General features: G+C 43.3%; 1 protein-coding gene across 1 annotated transcript; it reads right to left on the bottom strand.

Moving 5' to 3' along the window:
* Positions 1 to 539: 539 nt before the first annotated feature.
* kcnk1b (potassium channel, subfamily K, member 1b) lies at positions 540 to 11,877 on the bottom strand. The gene is made up of 3 exons (XM_072670415.1): positions 11,059 to 11,877; positions 7,574 to 7,969; positions 540 to 4,281 (listed from the first exon to the last, which is right to left on the bottom strand). Exons 1-3 carry the CDS (start codon positions 11,411 to 11,413, stop codon positions 4,025 to 4,027), a joined length of 1,008 nt encoding a protein of 335 aa, XP_072526516.1. The 5' UTR covers positions 11,414 to 11,877; the 3' UTR covers positions 540 to 4,024.

Here is an 11,877-nt window from a genome sequence, read left to right as displayed (position 1 = left end):
TTATAAAGACAACATCAATATACAAATATACATTTGTAAACAATCTTACGATTCCTTGCATTTCTGTAAAGGGGAACCTTGACCGTTAGGACCTAAATCATGGACAACACAGGCTTTTCAGCTCACAGAAAAAAAAGTGTTATATATACAAACTTAAATATTCAAGAACGCACAGTACCCCTCCTCCCTCAGTCCATCATGCAAAAACCTTGTTTGTCCAAAACATACAAAAACTATTTCTATTGGTCCATTCACCATGAAACTGTAACACAATGTAAAGAACAACTTTCAGATTCACATTATGGAGTGAAATGAGATATAATAATGGATATATTGTGAGTTTTGTGCATGCAAGTGACTGTAAAGAATAAACAGAGGTTGAAAAAGTATATAAATAAGTTCATATATATATATATATATATATATATATATATATATATATATATATATACACAAACACATGAATATATATATATATAAACACATGAATATATATATATATATATATATATATATATATATATATATATATACACATACACACAAACACACACACATTGCATTGCATTGGAATTATACTGAAGGATGTCTTTTTTATGGAGGCACAGTTTAGGGTAACCAGTCACAAGAAAATTCAGTCTTAAAGGTTAAGTAACAAAAACAGCCTGTATATTTGTAAGGGATCAAGAGAGGTTGGAAAATGGTTGTGTAAAAATGAATTATGACTGTTTTTGAAAAAAAAAAAAAAAAAAAAAAAAAAAAAGGGGGGGGTATGAAAATATGAGCCCTGTTAAATGATATGTCCAATACTATTAAAATATGATGTACAAAACACCAAAAATGATGAATATCCCAAATCCCCAAACTCCCATGCCATATATTTGCACTCAGTCTTTGGCTCAGTCTTGCGTAATTATGAAATCAAGTATTTCTCTTTAGTGATTCACATTCTAGCTTACGCTGGAAAGGATTTGATGTATTGTTGGTAATTAATGAATACATTATTATGTTGCTTGGTTTCCAGCGGATTTGAATAGTATTGGACATGTCCATCATACTGAAGCTCACTGATCCTGACGGTCAGGGTTCTCTTAAAATCACAATAGTCAAGTTTTTTTTCAGTCAGTCTTAGAGTCTTGTAATTGAAATATACCGCAGACATTTGGGTAAATATCTGGAATAAAATGTCTCAATATTACCTCAACATCATCAACTTGTAGGCCTCCCAGCCTATACTTTACCCTACGGAGAGTTTGCTCAGTACAAATGTCTGATAATCAAGTAATTCCAGCCCTTTTGATTTCTTGTAATCCTTTTTTGGTTTGCTTTCATTCAGTTTGCTGTCTATGACTGCGAGTCTAAAACGGAGGAAATCTACCTGGCGACATCTAGCATACTGACGCACACAACGCAAGGCAATACAACGAGCTGACATATGAACAGCCCTCACCTCATATGAGCTCTAACTGTAAATACACTCACTGAGCACTTTATTAGGAACACTACAGGCTACTATTACTGGACTGGGACTGATTTTGGTTCTTTTTGCTGGTCCATGTTGACATGATTGCATTACTCAATTCCTGCAGATTTTTCAGAAGCACCTTCATACCACAACCCAAAGGTGTTCTTCTGGATTCAGAGCTGGAGACTGAGAAGAACACTGAACTCACTGTCAAGACCATTATCATGCTGGAAGTAGCCGTTAGAACCTGGGAGAAGATGGTAAACGGTGGTCATCAAATAGTCTGTGGACTTCAAGCTATGATTGATTGGTGATAATGACCCAAAGTGTGCCGAGAAACCATTCCTCAGCCTGGACCAGTCACACAAGGGAGGCTGAGTCCATGGATTTCAATTCATGCAAATTCTGACCCTTCCATCTGAGTGATGATCCTGAGCAGAAATTGTGCTTCTACAGACCAGGCGTCGTTTCTCCAGTTCTCATCTGTCCAGAGCCTGTGTGCTGATCAACTGCAGCCTCAGCTTTCTGTTCTTGGCTGACAGAAACGTGGTCTTCTGCTGCTGTAGCCCATGTTCTGCATTCTCAGAGAGGCTTTTCTGCTCACCAAGGTTGTACAGAGTGGTTCTCTGAGCTACTGTAGCCTTTCTGTCAGCTCCAACCAGTTTAGTCATTCTCTATTGACCTCTCTTCGATCAACAAGGTGCTTCCATCTGCAGAACTGGCGCTCACTGGACGTGTTTCCTTTATTACTCCAGAGATTCTGAGTCTTTTGTGCTGAAAGTCCCAGCCACAATCGTCTGATTAGACAAGTACTTGACAGAGTAGATGTACAGTGTTGACAGTGTTCCTAATAAAGTGCTCAGTGAGTGTATGTATTTTACAAATCCTTAACGATACTCTGTTCAACAGGCAAAAATGTGATAGTCGGGTCAAAGCTGACCACATGATGCCATAAGCTATAGCAATCAATAATCCTTACCATGTACAGTTCACATAGTACTACTCTACACTGCGGTGGTATGAGCTTTACTGTAGATAAGAATCACAGCCACAGGCTTTTACAGTTATGATAACAAGCAAGTTATTGGTTTACAATCCACATGTATTTTGTATATCAACATACAAGGCAATGAAAGAGATCTTAAGAAAGGAGCCTAAAGCTAACCTACCTCTAACTCCAGCTCTGCGTACAGTTACAGTCTGTTCTAGCAAGGATTGTACAGAACGGGGCAGGAAAGTGTTGCAGTTAATGCTTCAGAGTCTAAAATAGAGATGGCATATCAGTATTGAGGAGCATCAGAATCAGCCCAGGAACATCTGGAAAGCTGGACTGGATCTCAGAGAGGGACAAATGTAGCCTAAACTAAATGAAAGCCTAAATGAAAGCCTACACTCTGAGGGTATTTCGACCATTACAATAGTGGGACCCCTTTTTGGTGCTATATAGAACCATCTATGGCCAGGCAAAGGACAGTTTAAGCATACTGGACGGTTCCTGAATTTGTCCAGAAATCTTCGGCACTGATGAGATCTCTGACCCCTTACTGTTCTCCAGAACACTCCTTTGGATCCCTGACCCCAGCTGGGGAACACTCCATTGTAGGTAGTGTTGGTTACATCTACCATATAGTACCTGTATATCTGCACCTGATTTGCATACATTGAATGATATGGAATGATCCAATGTCTTAACACTAATTTCTAATATTGTATTTTAGAATACAGTTCATTTATAATTGTAAAAGCAGTGGACACTCGAGACTGGGTATTATTCTAGTTGGGGGGGAGGGGTATGGGAGTTGTTTACGACCTCTTGTTTACAGCTGTTTGCATGCTTGCCTTGAGGTTCTTCAAGCATAAAGCTGATTGTCCAGAGCTGTTGTCTTTTCACATTGCCCAAATCGACTGGACCACGATGCAAACTGAGTCTGATTAAAGGAGAAATGGGTCTGAGGTCGTATGCAGATGTGCTCTCAGACCACATGAATTGCTGAACCAGACCCTTAGATGATCATCTCAAGCACAGTGAGTGAGTTCTAAAGTTTTACAATTAAGAAAGGTCCTTTAATATTGGATTAGTATTGGTATTGGTAGTAATATAGTGCCATCTCTAGTCTAAACTCCTCATAGGGGGCTTAAAGGGACATCAAAGGTTAAGCGTAAAGCAAAGGTCTGAGGTCTGGGCTTGTAAAACACAAAAGATCCTTCCAGGACTTCCAGGAGCAAAGCTCTTTGTAGGTTTTGCTGGCTATGTAACCTAGCTGAGCTCATGTCCAATGCATGCCATTCAACCTGCTGGAGGTTATGCTGCATATGAATTGTGCTGTAAGACTCTTAGTTTGTTTGTTTGTTTATTTGTTTGTTTGTTTGCTCTTAAAGTGCAGGTCTGATGTGAAGAACACTGTGGAATGTTGAAAGTACATCATGTTAATCTAGATCACAACCTGGTGTGTGAGCTACTAACCAGCAAACTGCGAACTCAAGAGCTATGCGTTGAAGACCACTGTGCCACTATGCTGTGCATTGACTGATGGAGTTGTTCATGAAGGGCTGAACCGCTTATCTGAGCATGGGATCATCTCCACCTGGAGAGGTGAGGACGGGAACGTCGACGAAGGGTTCGCTCTTCTCTTCCTGGGGCGACGTGGCATGGTCCACCGAGGAGAAGGCCAGATGGTCATGCTCCATGATGGCTTGCTGGTCTTGAGGCTTCTCCTTCTTCAGGTAGAACATCTTCCTCAGCTGCTTCAGCTGCTGCAGCTCGCAGAAGGTCTCCAGCACTACCAGCATGGCAATCAGGCCCAGCAGGAGATAGACTGGAGGGGGGAGGAGAAAAAGGGGTTGGTGAGGAAAATGAGATCAAGGTTCTAGGTTCTACATATACACAGGCAAGTTGCATAGTTGCATATCTCTTAATTTTCTCATATCACATGATGCTACCAACACTGGGAGGATGAAGGCTAACATGGGCTTCCACCTTCACGTTCCAATGCAATGGCATTAGACAGCTGAACACGCTTGGAGGAGAACACTAACACTAGCATCCAGCTCAGTTATGAAGATAGAGGCCATTCTACCCACCAAGGTCAATAAAGGGTCTCTCAACCACCATTGGCGGTGGCATCTCCCTCAGCAGTCAACGATAGGGCCAACTCTTAGACAATTGTGCCACTGGAGATCTGCAATGAGAGCTTTACCACCCCACCTCATCATCCTCAACTCCCCAACTCTTCCCAAACGTACTGGATGGAGCTCCACCACCATCCATCATTCCAGAGAACACAGCTCTTCCACTGCTCCACAGCTTCTCAATGCTGGGGGGCTTTATACCCTTCTAGCCCACGCCTGGCACTGGGCATAGGTTTGAATAGGTCAATAGGTCAACAGGTCTCTACAGGGACTAGACAAACTATGCGTGTGGGCATTTGCACATCTGTGTCAGCGATGGGTGCATTCATTACAAAGGGTGTCCACAAATATTAGGCCATACAGTGCATGTGCGTTGTGTAGTGATTCAGTCCCTAATGACGTCCCACGGAGGACGAACCACCAGCACTGAATTCAGTAAATGCACTCCTTCACTTGTGTAAAGTAACTGAGTCACTCTGTAGGAGGAGAGATTCAGGCATCGTCTACGCTCGCTGCCCACACTCGGAAGACGCACCGGACCATCTGCATCCCTTCAGACCATTTTTGGGAAATACAGTTCGCTACAGGCCCTATTTGTCCTCTCTGGCCAGCAGGGGGAGTCGGAGAGCAGTGCCAGGAAGACTGAGGGGAGTTGTTTGACTAGCATGGAGACAGTATCCTCCACAAAGACATAACTGAGAACTGACTGGTTTGCACTAGGCGTTCTGTCTGTTTCCATGACAACAGGCCCAGACGTTTACACCGAATGTCTGCTTGCAACAAGCACAGAGTGCTATGAGCGCCACAAGTCTCGACACACCCTACTTTACGCCTCTACTATACTACTACAGATACCCAGTATGTCCAAATGTTTGTGGACACCCCTTCTAATGAATGCATTGCTGAAAGAGATATATGGACAAAAGTATTGGGACACCTGCTCATTCGCTGTTTCACAATCCACACTCACTGTCAAAAATAATCGACCAGAGAGCTATGCACCATGCTGAGGTACAAGTGGTTCCAGCTACGCCATAGCTTTACACAATATGGACAAAAGTATTGGGACACCTGCTTATTCACTATTAAAAAAATAAAAGAGAGCTGATCCTGCTTTGTTGGCGTAACTGTCTCTACTTTTTACTGGATCTTGGAGGAGCATTGCTGTAGGATTTGATTGCATTCAGCAGCAAGAGCGTGTGAGTGAGATCAACTTCACCGCCCTGTACAACGCCCTGTAGTGGTTGGTGTGGCGCAACAGATAACACCAGTAACACCAGTACTTGCCACTGAGCTACCACACCATGTGGGAGACTGGGGTTCGATTCCAGGTCTGGGCGACTATGCTGCGCTACACCAATTAGAGTTCTTGGGCAAGGACTTTTTGCGTATCACACAATGCTACCAACACTGGGAGGATGAAGGCTAACATGCGCCTCCACCTTCATGTCGTCAGGAAGTTGAACACGCTTGGAGGAGAACACTAACTACCAGTTAACAGATGTCCACACTGGCTAGCATCCAGCATATCAGGATTTTAAAGAAAAAAATATACAGCAATCCCACAAATTTGACTACTTTCAGAGTTGATTAATGGAGGAAATGATCAGCGGATTAATCTATAATTAAAATAATCATTAGTTAGATACAAATGTAGATTTACAAATGTAAAGAGATGCTTTACATATATTACATTATACATTATTAAATAGATTTCATCGATAATAAAGCACTTATAAAATTAAAAATCCTTCTGTTTCCTTTTAGAGTCATTATACCTGATATTAATAATAATAAGAAGAAGAAAAATAATAACTGAATAATTACTATTTTCTGGGACAATTATTTTACTGTTAAAATCTTACTTATCGTAACACTGCAACTGTAGCAGCACCGAATTAGCAACTGAAAGGGATATTACTGGGACCTATTTTAAGAGCTTACAGATTTAGACTCAGTCAAGCCTAAACTTCACACATGCTTTGATTGTTCTATTAAATATTGCCATTAAACTAAACCACGTCTAATCAAATGTGTTAGTACAGCTTTTTACAACTGCTGTTGTCACAAGGCAGCTTTACAGAAACCAGTAAGAGGACAAGAGATCAACAAAAGATAAACCCCCAGTGAGCAGCCAAAGGTGACAGTGGCAAGGAGAAGCTCCCTCAGAGCTGGAGGAAGAAACCTTGGGAGGAGCCAAGACTCACAAGAGGGACCCGACCCGTCTTCCTCTGATCAGAACTATTTATAAATCATAATCATTATATAATCATAGTGCAACGGTAATCTGACCAGAATGTTCCTTTGAGCTAGTTCCCACTTTCAGGTTCCCTAAATGAATGACACATAACGGCCATATCAAGGTAGCCTATAATTGCACACTAAGGGGGCAGAGAACATGCATACATGCCAGGAAGTGAATTTGGAGAAGCTGGCCAAGAACACAGAAGGCATACTGTAATAAATATTCAAGCCCCCCCCCCAAACACACACACACACACACACACACCCCCGGGCCCCCACCATGCTCAAATCTGTTCGGGTTACAATCAAGCCAAAAGGCCGACCTCAGCTCAGCTCAGCCCCGGATCTGCTGAGTTATTAATCTGACAGAATCAAATCTGCTTATGTGGAGATTCTAGTCAGTACAAACACAGATCAGCCATAACATTAGTACCACCTGCCTAATATTTGAGTAGGTCCCCCTATGTGCCTGAGTCCACAAGATCTCTAAAGGTGCACCAAGACCAACATGAGCAGCAGATGCCCCTCTAGCCCACGTCTGGCATGAGGCAGCATGGTGCCAATAGGTTCATGCTCATCTGCTCCAGAGAGTCCTATTCTATTGGCAGTACTTCTCTTACTACAGTGTGTGTGCATTTGCACTGCTAATGCATTCATTAGCAGGGGTGTCCACAAACATTTGGACATATAATGTATTTTGTGAATGATGGGTGTACGATTTGGAGGCATACCCACCAGTGATGCCCAATTTGTAGAGCTCACGGAATCGCTGGTTGACGGCCTCTCCTGGCACATAATCCCCCAGGCCGATGGTGGACAGTGAGATGAAGCAGAAGTAGAAGGATTCCAGGAAGTTCCAGTTCTCTTCCAGCGCTGAGAAGATAGCGGCAGGGATGAGGAAGAAGCAAGACACTGCGACGATGGCCAGCAGGTTGGCGTGGACCAGAGCCACAAGTGGCTTGGACAGACCCCAGCGAGTGTGCACATACATGATGGGCCTGCGTGTGCTGAAGACCATGATCCTCTGCACCACAGCTGTGAGGAAGAGGAGGGTGAAGGGGATGCCAATCACCGAATAGATGATACAGAAGGCCTTCCCACCATCTGAGAGAGGGGCTGTATGACCATATCCTGTAGAGAAAAAGAAAACACAGGCATATTGTAGAGGCGAAAGATACAGAGCTACAAAACGTCTGCTGTCCCAAGGCTGGCTATTGCGCCCCCGAGAGGTTGGAGCATTCCTATTGGTCCACTCTCCATTGTTTCTATGGAGATTAGTCTTCGTCTGCTGACCCTTTGCCAGCCAACTATATGGTGACACCATTAACCCCTTGAAAAGTGTTGATAGCCCAAGTACCCTCACCTTCATCCCCCACTTACCCCTCCTTAAACTCCTCCTCCTCCTCCTCACCTCAGTGTACTTAAACCCTGACAGTCTATGCATTCTCTGGACTGGATCGGACTGGACTGGACTGGACTGGACTGGATCAGACTGCTAAGCTGTGCCCGTGTATGACTTCCTGCTATAGGTCCAGACCCCTGAATCTGACTATATAACAGGACGATATGCTAAAGTGTATAAAGCTAATTTATGAGTAGGATTAAAAAATTATTTTAAAAATTAGCAAAAATCTAATTTGATCAATCAAATTTAAACGATTGATCACTGACCTCAGATACAATTGATCAATCAGGACTTGTTTGATATCTCATGTGTGCTTTTGTAGTTTAGATTGGGGGATGCTAGGCTAACATTGCTAAAAAACACTGTACCTCGACTGTTACCAATCTCATATCAATAAACACATGCACTAAATCCACACTTGTCTAATTATCTAGCTAAATTAATTGTCTACTGAACATTTCGCTGAAGTACAAGTGGTTCCAGTTACGCAATATATTTACACTATATGGACAAAAGTATTGGGACGCCTGCTCCTGCTCCTGTTTCTTCTGAAATCAGTGGTATTAAAAACACTTTGGTTGGCCCAGCTTTGGTTGGAGTAACTGTCTCTACTGTCCAGGGAAAAAGGCCTTCTACTAGATTTTGGAGGAGCGCTGCTGTGAGAATTTGATTGTATTCAGCAACAAGAGCATCAGTAAGGTCAGGAAGTTGATGGAGCACCATCCATCACTCCTGTGAACACAGCTCAATACTAGGAGGGTTATACCCCTCTAGCCCATTATTGGCATGGTGCAAATAGGTTCGAACCCTAACCTGCTCCAGAGAGTCCTATTCTATTGGCAACACGTTTCCTACAGTGACTTAACAAGCAGTTTCATTTGGGTGAGCATTTGCACATCTGTGTCAGCTTAAAAGTAGCTGAATGCGATCGTTAGAAGGGGTGTCCACAAACATTTGGACATGTTGTGTATTTTTGTCTTTATGAAGTAATTTTGTCTGAGGGAATTATGGGTGCATATGTACAGAGTTGAGATTGGTGACAGTGTAAGTCCAGTGTTTGTTAGCAACATTAGCCTAGCATCTCTGATTGAAAGCTAAAGAAGCACATATCAGATGCCAAAACCTGTCTTGGCTGATTGATTGCATCTGGGGTCAGTGATCAATCACTTTGATTAGATTCTTTTTGCTGAACTATTCTTTATATGTCAATCAAAGGTGACGAAGGAGCCATGAATGACACTGAACCAGGAAAAGGGTCCATGTATAAGGGCCCATATCCTAGTGTATAGTTATATGTGTATAACTGGCCCCAAAACAGTCATCTATACCCCTCAGGACCCCCTTTTTAACCCCTCGTCACCAACCCTGCTCCTACTACAGGCGAACATTTGGCCACCACTGCCTTCAATTGAATTAGTAAGGCTATGCCTTTAAGGGCAGATTTATGCAAATAAGATCTGTTCTGATTGGCTGTATTGTCCTGTGTTGTACAGGTGTTGTACCTAAAATGCTGTAACCTGAATATGCAAATATATAGTAGTGACATCACAAAAAAAAGTAAAATAAGTTATTTTGCTAATGTTGAGATCTTTTCTGATTGGCTGTTCGTTTTCGAATATGCAAATGTACTTTAGTGACATCACAAATATATTCATATTGAAATCTTCCGTATTAAAATCTGCTCTGATTGGCTGTTGTATGTTGGGTCTTGTCTGGTGCCGAAATACTGAGCGTGACTAAACTGCTGTGACATGAATATGCAAATATATAGTAGTGACATCATAAAAAAAAGTTAAATAAGTTATTTTGCTAATGTTGAGATCTTTTCTGATTGGCTGTCCTGTTTTGGGTCTTGCAGGCCAAAACAGCTGTAATTTTAATATGCAAATGTACTTTAGTGACATCACAAATATATTAATATTGAAATCTTCCGTGTTGAGATCTGCTCTGATTGGCTGTTGTATGTTGGGTCTTGTCTGATGCTGAAATACTGCGCGTGACTAAACTGCTGTAACATGAATATGCAAATGTATAGTAGTGACATCACAAAAACAACAAATGTAACATAAGTTATTTTCGCAGGTTTAGCTACAATATTGAGATCTGGTCTTGTCTGGGCTGAAACACTCCTTGCAGCATTACTGCTGTAACCGTAATATGCAAATATGCAGTATGTTAATTTGCTGGTTGTGACATCACATCACAAAAAATTTAGTACAGGTCTATTTAGTCGCTTAGCTCCCAGATCTGTTCTGATTGGCCGTCCTGTTTTGGGTCTCGTCTGGGCTGAAACACTCCTTGCAGAGCAAATAAGCGAGCTGTATCTTTAATATGCAAATGTACTGTAGTGACATCACAAATACATTACTTAAGTATTGTTACTTATGCCGTTTAGCTCCAATATTGAGAACCCTTCTTATTGGCTGTCCATTTATTTTTTTTTTTGGGGGGGGGGCTAAAACACTGATATAAACAACCAGGCTTAACCTGATGTAACCTAAATATGCAAATATGCAGTAGTGACATCACAACCACGACCACGACTTCGCAACCGGATCTTTCCGCCGCTCAGCTTCGACTCTATGAACCGGAGAGTGAATTATACGCTTACAGAAACACGTCTCGCTCTTTTCGTCAAAAATAAATCGAATAAACAACGAAGGGTCAATTTGACACCCTATCAGCCCTTTAAGTGTGTTACAGCTGTTATTACAGCCTGCCTCCAACTGATGCTCAGCCTGAGGCTGAAGCCCAGGCCTTATGAAGCCTGAGAGAAACCTGGCTGGCTGTCACAGCATCAGCACGATACGCTCACCTGTGGTCGACAGGACTGTGCTTGCGAAGAACAGGGAGGAGGTGAAGTCCCAGTTCCAGTTGGCTGAGGCGTTGTTGAGAATGGACACTCCATAGTTGCTGGCGTCGAGGGCTTTGGTGAGGAACTCCTCCAGGCGCTCCTCAGACAGGCACTCGTTGTCCTGCAAGAACTGCTGCTTGATGGTCCTCAGGTCCTGTCGCAGGAGGTCCTCGTACGGCAGCTCCACGGAGGAGAAGACCACCGCTCCGAATAGGAGATAGAGGACGTACCCCAGGACCAAGAACATGAAGTACCAGGCTGACCTGTTGCTCTGGATCAGGCGGACGCACGAATTGCTGGTGAGGGACTGGAGCATTGTGGCCGGATCTGCTGACGGGCGGATCAGTTGATTGGTTCCAGGATCGATGAACGCCCTTGATCGATAAACGCACGCGCGACTGGAGCGGTCGCCCCCTCGTTATCAGTGACTTTTGCTTTCAATTCCGGCTCCAGCGTGCGCGCGTGTGTGTGTGTGTGTGTGTGTGTGTGTGTGTGTGTGTGTGTGTGTGTGTGTCAGAGAGAGAGAGAGAGAGAGAGAGAGAGAGCTGATGTGGCGGCGGCGCTGCTGCTGAGGGTGTCGGACTACAGGCGTGACGTCGCTTCCCCTCCTCGCCCACCAGGTAACCGGCAGAGAGGAGGAAGCGCCGCACGCGCTCACGTCAACACGTAAACACCCCGTTTTGACGCCAGGCGCGCGGCGGGGAGATCAGACAATACCTCATTTCTCCACTCAGACTTTGGCCTGCGCATCCACGTTATCAGGGCGCGAGACGTGTCTTT

Source organism: Salminus brasiliensis, chromosome 24 (genome assembly GCF_030463535.1).
Source record: "Salminus brasiliensis chromosome 24, fSalBra1.hap2, whole genome shotgun sequence".
Taxonomy (NCBI): domain Eukaryota; kingdom Metazoa; phylum Chordata; class Actinopteri; order Characiformes; family Bryconidae; genus Salminus; species Salminus brasiliensis.
Note: the sequence above shows the minus strand (reverse complement) of the source record. Positions and strands in the feature narration are given on the sequence as shown.

Excerpts from the sequence above, each read along its gene's own strand:
- kcnk1b (XM_072670415.1), bottom strand. The coding sequence starts at position 11,413 with ATGCTCCAGTCCCTCACCAGCAATTCGTGCGTCCGCCTGATCCAGAGC. Across the intron at positions 7,970-11,058 it reads CACAGTCCTGTCGACCACAG|GATATGGTCATACAGCCCCT; the intron begins GTGAGCGTATCG and ends TTTTCTCTACAG. Across the intron at positions 4,282-7,573 it reads CTACAAATTGGGCATCACTG|TCTATCTCCTGCTGGGCCTG; the intron begins GTGGGTATGCCT and ends TCCCCCCTCCAG.